At 33.5% G+C, this 20,996-nt stretch overlaps 1 protein-coding gene across 1 annotated transcript in view; it reads left to right on the top strand.

Moving 5' to 3' along the window:
• PCDH15 (protocadherin related 15) overlaps nucleotides 1–20,996 on the top strand; it is a gene marked incomplete at both ends in the record, with an annotated part of 665,703 nt that overhangs the window by 591,566 nt on the left and 53,141 nt on the right. Inside the window, one exon of the mRNA XM_084244834.1 lies at nucleotides 13,487–13,702. Within this exon, the coding sequence (XP_084100960.1) occupies nucleotides 13,487–13,702 (216 nt within the window). The remainder of the gene's footprint in view (nucleotides 1–13,486; nucleotides 13,703–20,996) is intronic.

Below are 20,996 nucleotides of genomic sequence, written 5' to 3' on the forward strand. Positions count from 1 at the left end.
AAAAAATACTACAAGGAGTCCTAAAGCCAGAACCTCAGAGGGACGAATAACAATGAAAGAAGGCCAAAAAAAAAAAAAAGTTATTAAAAGAATAAATAAATAAAATCAAAGGAAAGACAAACACAATGGCAAATACAGATGTTAACATATCAATAATAACTCTAAATGTAAATGGACTAAACTCTTCAATAAAAAGACACAGAGTTGCAGCCTGGATTAAGAAACAAAACCCAACCTTTTGCTGTCTCCAGGAAACACATTTAGCTACAAAAGATAAAAATAGGCTCAAAGTTAAAGGATGGAAAACAATCCTACAAGCAAATGGACCAAAAAAGAAAGCAGGAACAGCTATACTTATATCAGATAAAACAGATTTCAAACTCAAAAAGATAAAAAGAGACCCCAATGGTCACTACATTATGATCAAGGGGACAATACTTCAAGAAGAAATAACACTCATTAACATATACTCACCAAACGAAGGAGCACCAAAATATATTAGACAACTGTTGTCCTCTCTGAAAACAGACATCAGAGAAAACACATACGTAGTGGGAGACTTCAACACACCACTATCAACAATGGATAGATCAACAAGACAAAAAATAAGTAAAGAAACTAAAGCTCTAAATAAGGACCTAGAGCAATTGGGCTTAACAGACATCTATAGAACACTAAACCCCAAAAAAACGGAGTACACATTTTTCTCAAGCGCACACGGATCATTCTCCAGGATCGATCACATACTGGGGCACAAGACAAACATCAACAGATACACCAAGATTGAAATCATATCAACCATCTTTTCTGACCATGAAGGCATCAAACTAGAAATAAACCATAAAAAGAAGGCAAGGAACTTTCCTACCTCATGGAGATTAAAAACCACACTACTGGAAGACCATTGGACTAATGAGGAGATCAAAGAAGAAATTAAAAAATTTTTTGAATTGAACGACAAGGAGGACACCAATATCCTAAATGTATGGGATGCAGCAAAAGCAGTAATAAGAGGAAAATATATAGCAATAGAAGCTCACATCAAGAAACAAGAAAGAACGCAAAGAAACAACCTAATCTCAAAGCTCAAAGATCTAGAAAAAGAACAACAAGAAAACCCCAAAACCAGTAGAAGAAAAGAAATAATAAAAACCAAAGCAGAAATAAATGAAATTGAAACTAAAAAAACAATCCAAAAGATCAATGAAACCAAGAGCTGGTTCTTTGAAAAAATCAATAAAATAGACAAACCCCTAGCCAGGCTCACAAAGGAAAAAAGGGAGAAAGCAAAAATAAACAGGATCATCAATGAAAGAGGAGAAATCACAACGGACACAGCAGAAATCAAAAGAATAATCAGTAACTACTATGAACAGTTATATGGAAACAAGTTCAACAATCTAGAGGAGATGGACAAATTCCTACAACTCTACAATCACCCAAAGCTAGATAAAGAAGAAATAGAACACCTAAACAGACCAATTACAATTAGCGAAATTGAAATGGTAATAAAAAACCTCCCCAAAAACAAAAGCCCAGGACCTGATGGATTTACAAATGAATTCTACCAAACATTCAGAGACGAATTAGTGCCCATCCTTCACAAACTCTTCCAAAAAATTGAGAAGGAAGGGACAATACCAAACACGTTCTATGAAGCCAACATTACACTAATACCAAAACCGAACAAGGACAACACAAAAAAGGAAAACTACAGGCCAGTCTCCCTAATGAACACTGATGCAAAAATCCTCAATAAAATTTTAGCTATCAGAATCCAACAATGTATCCATAAGATAATTCACCACGACCAAGTTGGATTCATTCCAGGGGCACAAGGATGGTTTAACATCCGAAAATCAATCAACGTTATCCAACACATCAACAAAAAGAAATATAAAAACCATATGATAATATCAATAGATGCTGAGAAAGCTTTCGACAAAGTGCAACACCCATTCATGATAAAAGCCCTTGAAATTCTTGGGATACAAGGAACATACCTCAACATCATAAAGGCCATCTATGACAAGCCAACAGCCAGTATCATCCTCAATGGTGAAAAGCTGAAAGCAATTCCATTAAGATCTGGAACAAGACAAGGATGTCCACTCTCACCATTGCTTTTCAATATAATACTGGAAGTCCTAGCCAGGGCAATAAGACAAGAGAAAGACATCCAAGGAATCCAAATAGGAAAAGAAGAAGTCAAACTATCACTATTTGCAGACGATATGATATTATATATAGAGAACCCCAAAAACTCCACAGAAAAGCTAATTCAACTCATCAATCAGTTCAGTAAAGTGGCAGGATACAAAATCAACACGCAAAAGTCAGTAGCCTTCCTATACACAAACAATAAATCTGAAGAAGAAGAAATCAAAAAGACCATCCCTTTTGTTATTGAAACAAAAAAAATCAAATATTTTGGAATAAATCTAACAAAAGAGGTAAAGGACCTATACAAAGAAAACTATAAAACACTGTTAAAAGAAATAGAAGAAGACACAAAGAAATGGAGAGACATCCCCTGCTCATGGATTGGAAGAATAAACATTATTAAAATGGCCATCCTTCCAAAAGCAATATACAGATTCAATGCTATTCCAATCAAACTTTCAATGTCATTCTTCAAAGAAATAGAACAATTATTGATGAAATTCATATGGGATCACAAAAAACCCCGAATAGCCAAAGCTCTCCTGAAAAAAAAAGAAGGGAATGGAGGCATCACACTCCCAGACTTCAAACTATACTACAAAGCCATAATCATCAAAACTGCATGGTATTGGAACAAGAACAGACCTACAGACCAATGGAATCGAATAGAAAATCCCGAAATAAACCCACAGATTTATGGTCAACTAATCTTTGACAAAGGAGCAAAGAATATGCATTGGAGCAAAGAAAGTTTGTTCAATAAATGGTGCTGGGAAAACTGGGTCGCTACATGCAAAAGAATGAAGCTTGACCACCACCTCACACCATACACAAAAATCAACTCAAAATGGATTAAAGAACTAGACATAAGACCTGAAACCATAAAATATATAGAAGGAAATATAGGTGAAACACTACGTGATTTGCACATCAAAGACATCTTTACAGACACATCACCCAAAGCAGTGATAGTGAAGGCAAAGATAAACAGCTGGGACTACATCAAATTAAAGAGCTTTTGCACAGCAAAAGAGACAATAACAAAAACAAAGAGAAACCCCACCAACTGGGAGAACATTTTTGCACACAACACTAATGATAAAGGACTGATCACAAAAATCTGCAAAGAGCTGATGAGACTCAACAACAACAAAGAAAATAATCCAGTCAAAAAATGGGCAGAAGAGCTAAAAAGAAACTTCTCTGAAGAGGAAATGCAAATGGCCAACAGGCATATGAAAAAATGTTCAACATCATTTGTCATCAGGGAAATGCAAATCAAAACTACCATGAGATACCATCTCACACCAGTGAGAATGGCACATATTAAAAAAACTAGCAACAACAAATGTTGGCGAGGGTGTGGAGAAAAAGGAACTCTTCTGCACTGTTGGTGGGAGTGCAAACTGGTCCAACCACTGTGGAAAGCTGTGTGGAGATTTCTGGACCTACTAAACATAGAGCTTCCATATGATCCAGCAATTCCACTCCTAGGTATTTACCCAAAGGACACAGAAACATCAATTCCAAAGAACACCTGCACCCCTATGTTTATAGCAGCATTGTTTACAATAGCTAAGCTTTGGAAACAACCCAAATGCCCAAAAATAGATGACTGGATCAAGAAGATGTGGTACATATATACCATGGAATATTACTCAGCATTCAAAAAAGATAAACACATGCAATTTGCAGCAACATGGATGGCGCTGGAAGGGATCATGCTCAGCGAAATAAGCCAAAAAGAAAAAGAAAAATACCGGATGGTCTCACTCATAGCAGGAATCTAGAAAACTTAAATAAGGGACCAGGAAAATGAATAACTATAAGATAGTGAAAATCAAAATCAACAAAAAACTATGAACCAGAGACACTTTTAGGGGGGCGGGAGGGGAGGGATTGGGGTCAGAATGGGGGGGCTGCAATTGTATGGGGAATATAACAATAAAATTTATTTAAAAAATAAATAAATAAATAAATAAATAAATTCCAAAAATAAATAAATAAATAAATAAAAAATGAACATGGAAGAATTTATTTATTTATTTATTTTTTTTTTTTTTAGGTGACAGCCACAGAGGCCTGTGGCATAAAAGCCTGAGCATCTTCATTTACCCTACAGAACACTAGTATGAATGTTAAGAGTTAATTTTTAAAGATATTTGGTATGCTGATTTTATTTCTCTTATATGCCAAAGGCAATCCACAGTTAACCTATTAATATCTGCATGCTTCAAAAATACATTCAATATTTAATAGTATCAATTAAATATTTTGGAGTAATCTTGAAAAATATATGACCTCATGCTCTTTCAATAAATTCTAGCTAAATTCTACCCTAAGGAACAACATTAGTTTATTAGCTGAAACTTTTTTGTTTAAAAACATGCTTTTAATTATTAACATAAACTAAAATTTTATTAATTTAACCACTGTTATGTTCTTATAAGAACAAAAAGTGGTTTATTTGTCAAGATGAAAAATTTTGCAAAATTTCAAATTACTATGACAAAGCCATGACAGGAGCACCATTTTTAGATGACACCAAACAAGTGGACTTAGAGAATTATTAACTAAATTTACACAGAATAATCACCTTAATAAATTTTCCTTTTTTGTGACAATAACAAATAGAGTTAAACTGACAACCTTTAAAGCTTCAAATTAAATGTCAACCTTTTTATGCTTCATGAGACATTTAGGATAACTTTTCCATGAAACTACAGAATGATGGACACTACAATAATTATAAATGTCAAGATAGTATTGGATGCAATAATTATTGTCTTTGTTTATAATGAATCTGGACATTTGCTAATGCTCATATTAATAACCCTTGAGTTTCTCATGATATCATTTACCTTACAATGGGAAACATGTTGAGTACAGATTGGAGACTGGAAATCATTTTAGAGAAAAGGTTTTTGTGGATTCTTTCATACTACAAAAGAAAAAAATCAACTTCTGGAGAATTGGACTGATTTCTTATCTAATTTTTCAGATGGGAATGCTAAAAACAAAACTGAAGGAAATTAAAACTCCTTATTACTAAATTGATCTATGTAATCTTTATTACTGGACATTGAATGTGATTTGAGTCTTTTCTTCCAGAAAACAAGGTGTAGGGTAGGAAAAAGTGTCAGGCTTTTCTGCCCTCCTGCCATTGGGATAGAACATGGAAGAATTTAAGAGACCAAAAAAAAAAAAAAAAAGATCATAATAAAGGTTATAATAATTTCTTTATATTTAAAAAAATCATAGCTGTTTTGCTTTATTCATGCTAAATTCACTAATGATATCTTAGGCTAATAATTTCTTTTCAGGTTAGTTCTTCTCAACAACATAACATTCATTAGGCCTAATTTCTAATAGTTAAAATTTTAAAATAGAAATTTTCTTTCATTCTCTTCAAAAGTCAGAAAGTTAAAATACTATCTGAAAATAATTGACTTCTAAATTAAAAATATAAATGAACTTTCACTTATGTTTCCAATCACTTTCCTTCCCTTAGGGCTAGTATTTAATACAAAAATCAAGTGTATTCTATGCAGTATGGTTAACCTGCTAAATGGACAATTAATTATATTTGTTGCAATTACAAATGTAATAGATTTTACTTCATATATTTTTACTTGCCTTTGTTCTGTTTTTTTTTTAATATATTTTTTCTCTCCTTTTGAGTTATCTTTTGGGTATATATTATTTCTAGACTCATTTGGCCTATTATACTTGAACTGATATATTTGATTTTATTAAATAAAGATTGCTTTAGAAATTTTAGCAAACACATGCATAAAAATATTGACCTCCCCTCCATTCTGAACTTTAGAGTTAAAACATTTAACTCTAGTCAACTTCATTCAAATTTATATGTTATTGTAGTTGAATATTTTCTTCTATTTTTAACTGCACACAACAATGTATTTATCGTGTTGTACAATCCATGCTTATAGTTCACACATTAAATACTTTATTTGCTTTTCCATTTCTAAATCTTAGCTCTTCCATCTAGAATCACATTCTTTTCAATCAAAGTAAACATTTAGAAATATGCATGGGCATTTTTTTTTCATGGCAAACTCAATGTTTTTGAAAATGTGTTAATTTCTCTATTGATTCTGAGAGACATTTTAATTAGGTCTAGAATTCTAAATATAAAGGCATTCACTCTGACATTCGAGTTGCTGTTAAGAAATCAGTATACTGTTTATAAGACTTTTAAAACCTCCAAGACTTCACTTTTGAACTGGATGTGGAGTTTAGGACATTTTGAAGTTTCTACACCATGTACTATTTCCAGGTGTGGGTTGTTATTTACACTGTTAATAGTTTGTTTGGCTTTTTCTATGGCATATTTGGGCTTCTAAAGTTTTAGAATATTCTATTGCTCTTCCTACTAGTTCTGAAACTCTGATTTTGCTAAAAGTTCTACCTCTAAATTTTATGCCCCCAACTTGCTTCAAGATTTTTCATTTTTGTTGCTTTGCGAAGTGTTCTGTGAAGTGTTCTGGATCCCTTATTTTATCCTATCATTGAGCTCTATAATCATCAGCTATAGCTAATCTCTTTACAGCTTCTATGAATTCCAAACTTCATAATATTTTTTTAATTTCTAAAAAATATATATGTCCACATATGCTTGTTCATATTTGTATGTTTATAGATTTCTATTTTTATCTTGTTTATTGAGACATATTAAGCATATTTGCTTCATACTTTGTGCCTGCTATTTCAAATACCTAAAACCTTTGTGGATATGACTTTGCATTTTTATCACAATAGACTGTTGTTTATGATATTTTGTTGCTTTTCATTTTGAAGATTATGTTACTCTAACTTTTCATCTTTTTTGTAACTTCTCTGTTAGAATTTTTTTTTTTTTTGAGGGAATATTGGTTTACAACACTACATATGATACGGAGACAAAGGATCATACCTCATCAGAAGTTACCGCACCACACCCATCGACATGATGCTCTTAATCCTTCACCAGAGTTCATGAGGGCCCCTTCCCCTCTTTGCTTATCACCCCCACCTTCTTCCCTCAGTTCTACAGTCAGAATTCTACAGTTTGTTTTATTTAGTTATCTTTGTTCCTCTGCTTTGATGTTTTGCATTCCACATATGAGTGAAATCATTCAATATTTGTCTTTCTCATTCTGACTTATTTCACTCTGCATAATCCCCTCCAGTTCCATCTATATTGTAACAAGTGACAAGGTTTCATCTTATTTTATACCTGAGTAGCATTCCATTGTGTATATATACCTCATTTTTTTAATCCGGTCATTTGTCATTGGGTGTAAGGTTGGTTCTATAACTTGGCTATTGTAGACTGTGCTGCAAAGAACGTAGAGTGCATATACATGTTGCAGTATTTTTGCATTCTTCAGGCAGATAACTAAGTGTGGGATTGATAAATCATATATTTATTTTTAATACTTTAACTTTTAGGGAAATCTTCATACTATTTTCCATAGGGGATGAACCAGTCTACATTCCCACCAATTGTGTATAGAGGTTCTTATTTCTCCACATTCTCACGAGCACTTGTTTTTTCTTGCCTTTTTGATATGAGGCCATTTTCATATATATGAGATGGTATATATCATTGTAGTTTTGATTTGCATTTCCCTGATGATAAGTCACACAGAACATTTTTTCATGTGTCTTATAGCCATCTGTATATCTTCCTTGAAATGTCTATTTAGATCAATTTTTTTGTTTAGATTATTTGTTTTCATTTTCTTGAGTTGTATGAGTTCTTTGTAGATCTTGACTATTAGCCCTTTTGTCAGGTACATAATGTGCAAATATTTTTGTGTGTTTGGTAGAATGTCTTTCTTTTTTAATAATAATTTCATTTGCTGTGCAGAAGCTTCTTAGTTTGGTATAATCCTATTTTTGTTTTTGTTTCCCTTACTGTTGGATTCATATTTCCAAACATCACTGAAGTGAATGCTGTGCATATTCTTCTGTGTATTTTATGGTTTCTAGTCTTACATTGAAGTATTTAATCCATTTTGATTTGATCTGTGTATGTGGTATGAGATAGTAATCTAGTTTCATTCTTTTGCAAGTGGCTGTCCAGGTGTCCCACACCATATGTTGAAGAAACTTTCATTCCTTCTGTGTATACTCTTGGTTCCTTTGAATAATTGTCTTTACAGGTATGGGTTTATTTCGGGGGTTTCAATTCTGTTCCATTCTACTGTATGTTTATTTTTATTCCAAAACCATCGTGCTTTGATTACTATAGATTCGTATAATAATTTGAAGTCTGAGAGTGTGATGTCTGTGTTTTTCTTGTTTGCTTTTTTTTCAGAATTGCTTTGGCTACTCAGGGTCTATAGACCTATAACCCTGATGACTATAGATCCAAAAATGCTACATAACATTTTAACAATTTGAATGCAGTTATACACTAAAAGGATCATATATCATGACCATTCAGAATTTAGGCATACAAGAATGGTTCAACATCTGCAAATCTATTAGTGTAACTCACCACATTAGCCAAAAGAAAGATAAAAATAACATGATCATATCAATAGTTGCAGTGAAAGCATTTGAAAAGATTCAGCATCCATTTGTTAGAATTATTTGAAGCAAGCATAAGATGCATAAGATAGAAGAAGTTTATTTTAAAAAGCACTTGCTTCTCTGAGGAGGCTATGCCATTATCAGTCCCTAATCACTTTTCTAAAATTCTCTGGTTGTGGCTTTCCTGTTCATGCAGGTAGATTTCTGGACCTTGTATATATGTATGTATGTATGTATTTTAAGATTTAGTTATGCATACAAAAACTGGGTTACTGGCCAGAGGTATAGGAGGTGAGAGGATTCACCAGAGACAGAGTGGGGAGCAGAACAGACAGACTGACTGAAATACACAACTGAGGGGAGCAGCAGGAGAGTCAGGAGAGGTCTGCTGCACCATTTGGGTTAGCTCCATGGCTGGCCAGGGATCGAACTCATGCAGTAGTGGCTACAGATAGCTTCACAGTGCTGTGCTTAATCCCTTCCACCACCAGGGAGGCCCTAAACCTTGTATTTACCAAATCAATCATTCCGCTTTACCTGTTGAGCACACTGGTGGTGTGTACAAAACGCTGCAGACTCTAACAAGGGCATATGTTTGGTTATAGATTCTGAAAAAAAGTCTTTCCCCATTGCTTTCAATATTAAAGTTTAAGTTTGGCAGTTTTCTGTGTGTTTTGGCATGGTGGTGGTATTAATGGTGTGGAGGTGTGGATGTCAGGACAGAGGTGTGGATGTCAGGACAGGATTGATGACTTTCTCATTCACTCCTATAGTGAGAATTTTGTGTTTGGGAGAGAGGATTAAATATATGTGTGTGTGTGTGTATATATATATATATAAAATATTATATATATGATACTTATTAGCAGGTGTTTACAGTTTGCTAATGATTTTTAAAGTATTCAGCTGTAAACTTGCTATCAAATATCTTTGTGATAATGAAAAATTTAATAATCTTTCTGTTCCTCCATTTCTTCACTTATAACATAATAACAAAATTTATTCAGTGGAAGGGATGATATGAGATAATATATGAAATTATGTATATAGCATCTAGAAAATAATGTGTTCAATATATATTAGCTAGCAACAGCAACAATAACATTATACAAATAATGTTAAGTGGACATTGTGGTTTGAAGAACTCTGGATGGTTTATTGATCTGTGGTTGAGACAACTTCAGTCACTGACTAACAATTTCAATGGAATAAGTTATGAATTCTAGTTGAATTTACAGAATGACTACAAATTGGAGACTGAGTGTAGAACAGTTTTTTGAGGAACTGTTATAAGTAGTATTATAAGTATGTTTGAGGAACTGTTATAAGTAGTATTATGAGTATTATAAGTAGTTATAGAGTAAATGAAATGGTTTTTGCTTTAATTAAAGAGGTAGAAGTTTTAAAGTCTATGAAGGTAAACATTAAGGAGACAGAGATAAAGGCAGATGATGAAGCATTAAATGCTAGATAGATGGAAGAGATTCAGATGAGTACCCTCAATGGGAGAAAAGAATAAACTGTTCCTTTAAGAAAAATTGTAAGATTAAGTGCAGATATAGGTAGTTATTTAGTCATAGGATAAGAAGTTGACAGGTTTCACATTTGATGTCCTTAATTTTTAAATGGCTTATAGCATCCTTATCCCTGGAAGAGATGGAAAATAAATGTGATTTGAACAACAGAGTAAACTTTTAGAGTGAAATATAAAACTCACATGTATAACAAAAATTTTCTAAACAAACCAAAGGTATAGTACAATTCAGAGACCATGAACCCAAAAGAAGTTAAATAATCAAGCAGGTTATTGTTACTATGAGATTATTATTATTATTAGTAGTAAGTTACTATCACTCTTTAGTCATCCAGAAGTAGGTTAATGATTAATGTGATTCAGGAGGAGAAACGTCCATATTTCTTTGAAGGACAAAAATCAGTGTGATGGGATATGACTTCTGTGATGGAGAGGGGAGGACATAATCCCTGAAGTAATATGAGCAGAGAAAGTATTTATGTGACTGAAAAATTCACAAATATCAACAAAAAGGTCCTAAATAAGAAATGGATGGAAGGTTGTAGTGAGAAAATTCTGTTAAAGTTTATACATCCAGAAATGGACTATTTCTTGAGGAGAATTATCTTCATGTGCCAAAAGACTAGAGTATGGTTATGGAATAGAACTGATGCAGTGAGAGCTCAAAGATGGATGAACTATTATCCATACTTATGACTTTCACAATGGTTTATTGCATGTGCCATGTACAAGAAGATGATCAAGTCCATTCAGAAACCAAAAATTTATTTTTTAAGAATTTTTAAAATTTTTTGTTAGGATAAAAGTGCATGTGAATGATGTAGCATAGTAACCTTCCAGGAAAAAAAAAAAATTAAAATAAAGAAACAAAACATTTAAGTTATGAAGAGGAAGATTTAAGTAACAATAATGCCCGAATGATCTTTTTTCCTTTTGAGGATGCTTTTATTAGTTTTGTAACTTTTTTTTTTTTTATTGAGGCCACCTTGGCTTACAACACTATATATGATTAGAGGAATCATATACATATGTTAGGGGAATAGGTTCACATCTCTGTCATGCCACACCCACTACCAAAGCACCCATAATAATCTACCACTGACCTTTGGGTCTCCTCTTTGTTCTTCTCTTCCATCAGCCCCTTCAGGTAGCTTCAATTCTTCAATCATATTTCTAGGGTTTGTTTTGGGTTTTTCAAAATCTGTTCCAGTGTTTTACATATTTTTTAAAAGGTCTAGTAAACATGACTTTTTAAAACCTATATCTCATTTTTGACAATTTACCCCAAATGCACAATAAAATTCATGAAATAAAATGACATTTCTGGGTTAAAATTACTAATTTCATACCCAAACTTTTGTGTTAAGTGATGATTTGTTTCAGGAAAGGAATGTTAAAACAAAAACAACTTCATCTCTTTAGGCAAAATATAGCTATTATCATAATTTAGCAAATTAGAAAATCTGTGAAATGAAATCGTTTGTTTATTGAAATTAGAGTTTAATTTGTAAGGACTGTGAAAAGGAGCTCAATATGCCAAGCCATAACTATGCTTTTATAGTAATCATCTTTCTTTTCTAAATGTGATTGTGTTGTTAGTTTATTTTAAAATATAAAAATGTATAATTGTGTAATACATAATTGAATAAATTAAAAACAGGATGTATATTATGATCTCATCTGCGTAAGTTTAAAAATGTGCATAACCATTCTATGTTAAACATCAGAATAGTGATAGGAAGCTCAGTATGTCTGGAAGTGCATGAAAGATACTCTGGGATGCTGATAATGTTTTATTTTTTTGGTGTAGGTGCTAGTCACACGAATGGGCATATTTACAACATTTTAGTGAGCTGTATGCTTATGATTTTTACATTTTGTTCATGTTCTCTTTCTTTTTAAAAAAGATTTATTTATTTATGCATAGAAAAACTAGGGTGTAGGCCAGAGGTGTGGATGGCAGGACAGGGAGAGGATTCCCCAGAGACAGATTTGGGAGCAGAACAGGCAGATCTACTGAAACACACTGCTGAGGGGAGCAGCAGCAAGACAGAAAAGGTCTGCATCCCCATAAAAGGGTTAGCTCCCTGACCAAGGATAGTGTGATAGCTCTGAGACTTAACCCTTATGACACCAGAGAGGCTCTTGTTCATGTTTTCTATACTTCCATGAAGTTTACATTATTTTAGTGGAAGTTCTCATGTTAACCCTAAATTAAAAAATAAAGCAAGCCAAATCCTGAATCACTAGAAAAATCTTTACACAGAGGAGTTTATTTGAAATGGCCATCAAGGGAGTCATCTGGATAGGCACCCCCCCAAAAAAAAAAACAAAAACCCAGCTCCCTGACTGACAGGAATGCTGGGACTTTACAGTGGGAGATGGAGTGTGAAGGAAGTTCATGGCTCCACATTTCCAGGTCCAAATTCCAAATAGGTGCTGGGCAGTCTCGATGACAGGAGTCAAGGTATATGACTTTCCTGGGAGAGTGTTTTCTGTCACCAATAAATGTTTCTTTTGATACTATCAACCCCAAAAGGGAACAGACAATTTTATTAGGGATATAACACAATCAATTTTCCAAGTTCCCATGAATTTAGGTGAAGCCAGTTAATGGTTAATCATGAGGAGGGAATGCTGGAAGAGAGAGCAAATGTTAGAGTTAATTCCACTTATCCTTAATTTTTAGTCTAGGGGAGCTGAGGTTTTTGTTGTTGCATAATTGATGGGATCTAGCTATACTATTTATACATCTCTGGGCTTATTGGTTAAATATTCTGAAATTTGATTTATCTTATTGCCATTTGAGATAATTTAGTACTTTTTTGCTGTTTTCCCCACTACTTAAGTTTAAATCAAAAGTACAGTCTCATGCTATGTTTTTACACTAGACAGTGGTTGGGTAAACAACCAGTCCCATCTTTAAACCAATTTGAATCCGTCCAGAGTTGAACCCATAGACATGCCAATGAAAACACTTGTCATTAACTAGACTGTTAGTGTCTATGTTCTTTGTATTCAAGGTCAATAGTTGTTATCATTTTAATAACAATTACTTAGTTGGGTCAACAGGGCTGAATAGTTTTTATTAGACCCAAAAACCTATCAATCGAGATAATATCTAAGAGAAAAAAAGCATTTAGGGGGACTGTATTGTTACAAGAAATTTCAAACAGAAGAAAAGTCCTATAATAAAGATTTTTATCTTTTCCTTCATATTTATAATCTTTTCTCCTCCCTTCCTAGGCTACTGATAAAGATACTGGCAATTACAGTGCCATGGCATACAGACTCATAATACCACCAATTAAAGAGGGAAAAGAAGGATTTGTGGTAGAGACATATACAGGGCTTATCAAAACTGCCATGCTCTTCCACAACATGAGGAGGTCCTACTTCAAGTTTCAAGTTATCGCAACGGATGACTATGGGAAGGGACTCAGTGGCAAAGCAGATGTACTTGTAAGTAAATAAAACTGTATTAATGCTGGTTGAGTGTTACATAGAATACTAGCCAGAGGTGAGTTTTCAACTGCTAGAACTAGTAAATTTATTTGAGCAGGTTTTCTATAATATAAGTGTGATTAATTTTCATTTAAGCTATTGATAGCTATAGGTTAGAGTAGGAAAAAAAACAGTTTAATGGTCATTCAGACATTTGGAAAATGCATGATAATTTTTTTTATATGATTGTGACAATAATCCCATAAGCATTGCATTTCTATTTGGTCTGCAGTTAATTGGAGCACCTTAAAATTTTAAAATGATTCACGAGTTGTGCTATAGAAATTAAAATGTATGAAATTTTTATTACTTTCAGATCATTTGTAATTAAGCAAACTAAGGAAATATTTTGGGGCAAATATGTGTTCCAATCAACGTGATTTCCTTGTTTTACCAAAATCCCCCTTTGATGATCCATGTCTATATTTGTCTTCAGTCAATAGTATCACTTTTATGTTATTTTTTTTTTTTCCTTAGGCTATATACAAGCTCAGTAACAGAACATCCCCATGGGCAGTTTGAGGTTAACATTTTTTTTTTTTTCTAAATGGAGGTAACATTGGTTTACAACACTGTATATAATACAGAGATATAGGATAGGATTATACCTTTTCAGATGTGTAACCATACCTGATATTAAAATATATTAAAAATATTGGGGCCCGGCCTCCCCTGGTGGCGCAGCGGTTGAGCGCTGGGCTGTGAAGCTGCCCGCAGCCTCTGCAGTGCTGGTTCGATCCCCGGCCACCGCGAGGGTCCCACATGGCACGACAGACCTCTCCTGCCGCACTCGCTGCTCCCCTCAGCAGTGTATTTTGTCAGTCTGTCTGTTCTGTTCCCTGCTCTGGCTCTGGTGAATTCTCTCACCCTCCCGTGCTTCTGACTGTACCCAGTGCTTGTATAAATAAATAAATAAATCTTTAAAAAAATATTGGGGCCTCCCTGGTGTCCCAGGGGTTAAATATTAGCACTAGCACTGCAAAGCACTCCAGTGGCAAATCAACCTGAGTTCAATTCTAGGCTAGGGAGCTAACATACATGGTACAGCAGACCTCTCCTGTCTCGCTTGCTAGCTGCACCCCTCAGCAGTGTATCTCAGTAGATCTGCCTATTCTGTTCCCCACTCTGTCTCTGGTAGTTCCTCCCAACCCCCACTTATGGCCTACACCCCAGTTCTTCTCTGTAAAAATAAATAAAAATAAAAATATTACAATAAAGGAACAATTCTTTTAAAAAGTATTAAAAATATTAAACACCAATATATCTACAATATGGAATCTACCAACTTGAACACTTGAGTTATTTAGACTCTTTTTCTGATGAATCCATTAAAAGTTTTAAATAGAATTATTATTGGAATTAATTTTAACATAAGGACAGAATCAAGTATAATTTGCATTTTATTCGTTGCAACTTTCTAAGCCTTCACTTTCCACAGCATTCATTAAGTTCTCTGGACAAATAAATCTTCAGATATGTGCAGATGAAATGATCAGATATCTTTCTTCTAGATAATAGTAAAGACCAATAATCATGATTATGGTCAGAATGAAGGCAAGAGCATTCTCATTTTTAAGAGTAAAACTTCAATAAAGTACACAAAGGCCCACATAATCCATGAAGCTAACATAGGAAATATTAAGTTCAACATAGATTGTTGATCAAATTAAAATCTGTAAACTTTATATAAAATTATTTTGTCATTTTTCTTATTAAACTTTGCACATTGTTAAGTAAGGTCACTACAGTAAGTATAATTAAAATATTATACAAACATAAGAATATATAATCATATATATGTATATATAATGTATGTAAGCAATGTGAAGTTTATAGGGTATGTATGTGGACTCTATAAGCTATTGTGTAAGAGTTTAAAAATAATACCTTTAAAATTATCCAAACTATAGTTGCACACAAAGAAATTGGATTCAAAGAAATTCTAATGTGATATATTTGTAAATCATAATTTATATACAAGGACAAATTTCTCACAAAAGAATATTTATGATAAAATTTGAAATCCTTCTAGTCAAGAGAAGGAGATATGGAAGGAAATAAGGCTCTTATGCAGAGAACATGTGGCAAGACTAAGCAGGAAGAGAAATGATGAATGACTGATGTTTACTCACTCGGCTTTGAAGAGTGAGAGAAGAAAAATGAAAGAAAGATTGGACTGGAGATAGAAGTAGGTGTTACATATAAAAGTTGTGGGCCATCTTAAAAATATTGGAGCTCTTTCCAAAAGCAATAGGAAACTATTTAATTTTTTTTTTTTACTAATGAGTGAATATAAGATTTTTACCTTAGATATAACCTTCTTTATTCATGTAATTCTGAGTCTCCTGAAGACACTCCTGCCATGTTAAGTAGTAGCTATTGTTTATGTATTTGTTTAATTTTCCTTCCACCAGTCTTCCTAGACCCATTGGCAGAATAGGATCCTCAGTGCACAATAAGAACTTTATTCTTTCTCTTTTTTTTTTAAGATTTATTTATTTATTTATTTATTTATTTGTTTATTTATTTATTTATTTATTTATTTATACAAGCACTGGCTACAGTCAGAAACGCTGGAGGGTGAGAGAATTCACCAGAGTCAGAGCGGGGAACAGAACAGGCAGACCGATGAAGTACACTGCTGAGGGGAGCAGCAGGCAGCAGGAGAGGTCGGTGCGCCATGTGGGATCCTCGCGGGTGGCCGGGATGGAACCAGCGCTGCAGAGGCTGCGGGCAGCATCGCAACCCAGCGCTCAACCACTGTGCCACCAGTGGAGGCCCAAAACTTTATTTTCTTTATGTGATTCTGTCACTCACTGTCTCACATTATTTCTGTGCACTTCCAAACATTGAGTTAATGCTAAACAAATATCAGTAAGTTTAGCTTCTGAGTTGCCATTATCATATTCAATAGTTCTCCTATCTTAATTTTTGGTAATACATTGAAAATGTGATTGTTTCAATATGCTTAATTCACAATTCCTTTAATGCCTTTTCTCCCATGGCTCTATCTTCTACCCTACTACAAGAACTTGAAACCAGTTATTTTGTATTAATGATTACTACAACACCTCTAGACTCTCATTTAAACCTCCTACACTTTGACCATAATTCAGATGTGTTTGGGTAATTCCAGCATTATTTTGCCCCCATCTGGTTTGATCATCAATCAATTTATCCTTCTATTTTCCCCCCTCCCTCTGCTTATATGTATTCTCTTCCCTGCTTACTAGCTTTATAACACTTTTATAAATTATTATTAGCACTTAATCTCATAAAAATTCAATTTCCTTGACCCTTCCCAACATCATATTCAATTGTCATAACCCTAACTGTAGTTAATTCCACATTCTCCTTTCTCCAGAACTATACCCATGTGAAATATGTCTGTTTTTACATCATCCAGTAACCATGCAGACTTTCTGGTCACCACTCTTTTTTGCTTATCTCTTCTGTCACTGTTCATTTCTTTCCAATAGTCTTTGCCAGTTCATTCCTTCCACTAACCTTTTAGTATTGATATATTTCTCATTGATTCTTTTTTCTGTAAGTTCCCTATGACTCAGTAAACTCATTCAGACATATAACTTTAAATTATCTATATACTTAGATCTCTCAAATGTATCTTTTCCTCAGGTTCACTCCTAGAGATCGTATTTATGTATCTGCTTGTATATGGAACAATTACACTTGAATGTCTAATAATGACGTCTAATGTTTCATAACTGAACTCTTTCTGATCATATTTCTCCCATATATAGTCTTTCCAATCACTTGATGACCAAATCATCTTTGAGTAACTTAGGCTAATATTTCATGTTTCTTTCTCTCTTAAACCACATGTTCAATCCCTCAGTAAATACTGATGTATAAATATAAATATTTAACACCAATAAATACCTTGTGTGTATATATATATATATATACACTATATATATAGTATACATATATATGTGTGTATGATCTGCACATTTTCAGTTATTTTAATATTAATACTTGGTTGAAACCACCAGTAGGTTTCACCTGTGTCACTATACAAACTTACTAACTTGTCTCCATGCTTTATACTCTTGACCAACTGAAGTCTTTTTTTTTATTATTATTATAGCAGTCACAGTGATTTCTTAAAATAGAATTCAGGTTTTGTGAGTTCTCTTTTTAAAACCTCCTAATATTATACATTGCTTTTAGAGAAATATTGAAGTTATTACTGAATACCATGAAGTCCTTGATAAGTTGATCTTCTATGGTTGCATGTTCTACTCTTCTCCCTCTAACTGATTTAACCTCAGTAATACTGTTCAATTTGTTGTTCCTCAAACACCCCAAAATGCTCTCATTTCGAACTTTTGCAGGGACTCTGCCTATAATGTTCTTTCTCCAAATGTTTTCGTGACTAGCTCCCTCAACCTTTTCAAATATTTGCAAGGATATTTTTCATAAGGAAGGCTTCTTCAAGCACCCTATTTAATAATGCAAATGACCATTACCTCACATTCTTTCTTTTTAATGAAACTATTCTATTTATGTCCATTCCCCTCTACCTCCACGAGCTCCATGAGGAGAGGTTTTGTTGTTGTTTTTTTAAATATTTAGTGTATGCCAATGTATATCATGCAACTGGAATAATTTCTGACATATATTGAATATTCCATGTCTATTCAATGAATGGATGGTCTGTTGCTTAAAATGTGAATTAACAGTTCTACAAGAGAAGTCTGTGAAACTGAGGATCCCAAAAATCATTTTCTGGGCCAACAAAATCAATTTTTTTCTTGAGTATATTAGAACATTATTTTCTTTTTTGTCCCTACATTTGTACTGCTGTCGCCATTGTGTGCCATTGTGTGCTTCATAGCCATACATGATCACATAAAGTCACTTTCAATTAATAATGTCCACACTTAAACAAACCGTATTACTTTTAACAAATCCATTCTTGACTAAAAACCTTTTTAACATTTTGTGCAATGAAATGAAAGTATACAGAAAACATTTTTGCTATAAAAGGGAGTATGAAGACTGTTTCAAGGAAAAGTACTATGACAGTTGAGTTAGTTTCTTTTTTTTCAAGGAATAGTATTTTATTTGAAAGAACAACTTAGAGGGCTTCCCCGGTGGTGCAGCAGTTGAGTGCTGGGTGGAGAAGCTGCCTGCAGCCTCTGAGGTGCGGGTTAGATCCTCCGCTGCGCCCCGGCTGCTCCCTGGCTGCTCCCTGGCTGCTCCCTGGCTGCGCCCCGGCTGGCTGCCCGGCCACCGGAGGGTCCCGCATAGCTCTCACTCTCCCGCGCTTCTGACTGTACCCAGTGCTTGTATAAATAAATCTTTAAAAAAAAAAAAAAAAGGAAAGAAGAACTTAGAAGCAAAGTATGGTTATTCAGATTGAATTTTTGGTGGGCATTTACACAAAATTGAATGAAGTGAGTGAGCCTATTACTTTAAGAAAGCAATAGTAATTGTTGCTAAAGATAGCATACAAGTTTTGAAGCATCAATTAGAACATTGGAAAGTTTGTATTCTCCACTGTGGACTTGATCGCTGCCCATTATTTAGTTTCCTGATGAGATCAGCGGTCATATGAAAGAATTCATTTTTTTCTTGGTATTATGTAATGAAATGTGTCAACATTTGAAAAATCAATAGTCTTCAGTGAACCAGTATTTTCCAAATGACCAATGCAAGAAGTTGTTAAAGGGCCATTCATGGGGAAAATATCTATTCAAAGAACAGGTAGCTAAATGTATTTTAATGTAACTGAAATGGTTTTATATTATAATCAAAACTATCCTTGAAAAAACTACTTCAGTTTTGATATAGAATAATATATACAATTATCTTTAAAAAAGATTATTAAAATACTTCTTCCAATTGTGAATGGTCCAGCGAAACATAAGGGTCTCATCATTGAGTTTTGCTATTCAGTATATTAGCTATTTGTCATAAGTGCTGAGTACATTAACTACTGAGCACTTGAAATATGGCTAGGTCACATTAACATGTCATAAATATAAAATATACCTGGGTTTCAAAAACTTAGTATAAAAAAACAGAACTGAAATTTCTCCTTAGTGGGTTGTTTTATATTGACTATATGTTGGAGAGGTAATGTATCCAATATATTAGCTTAAACATATTATTGAATTAAAGTCACTATATTGTACCTTCATTTTGTGGGTATCAGAAAATTTTCAGTTACATATCTGGGTGTATTTGTGGCTCACACTATATTTTTATTGGATGATACTGTAAACTTATATGGAAATAAAGGCAACAATAGGAAAGAAAGGGCTTTCTTAGGAAGAACTAAAAGGACTTAGAAATAATAAAATCTATAAATATGTGACATGTTTTTAGAATTTTGTGTTTCACAAATGTTATTTCTTTTTATTTTTCACCATACCTAGAATTTTTAATCCACTGTAAAGTTTGGTAGAATGGTAGAATATGATTTTAAGTTTTCATTAAAATAGATAAAATTAATTTTATAAGCAGAATGTTTTAAAAATTGGTATAATACAAGGATGTGTGTATTTCTGGAAATGAATGGTGGTTATACTGGGAGTTTAACATAAAATCTAATAATTCTAGACATCTTTGCTAGAGATGTTAGAAGAAACCAAAGTTTCATTTATTTGAAAGATAAAAAAATTAAACTATAACAGCTTATTTTCTTTACTTGAAGTGTGAAAATGTATGCATTCTGTATAAATCATATATTAGAACTTTATGGAGATTTAAAATTTGATTCATTATTTTATTATATTTTTATTAAGATAATGCTTTACAGCACTGTATGGGATTTAGAGATATAAGTTCATAACTCTGTGGATATGTATACACACCACACTCACCCATAATTGTCCACTATAGTTAATTAGGAATCCTCCTCCTCTTTGATCCCTATCCCAGACACCCACCGTCTGGTGTCCTCAATGCCATATCGTTATTTTATTTATTGATGTAACATTAGTTTACAGCACTGTATATGCTGTATAGGATCACATCTTTAGACATCTTAGATGTCCACCACCAAGGCTCCCATATTTCTCCACCAAAGTCAATGTGCCCCCTGCCCACTTTACTGTCTCCCCTCCTCTACAGTCTGATTTTTAAGGTTTGGTATTGTTTTGTTTTTCTATATTCCACATATAAATGAAGCCATCCTGTATTTCTTTCGCCTCCTGAATCATTTCATTTTGTAAAATCTCTTCCAGTTCCATCCATGTTGCAGCAAGTGCCAAGATTCTATTTC

Source organism: Talpa europaea, assembly GCF_964194135.1.
Source record: "Talpa europaea genome assembly, chromosome: 10".
Taxonomy (NCBI): Eukaryota; Metazoa; Chordata; class Mammalia; order Eulipotyphla; family Talpidae; genus Talpa; species Talpa europaea.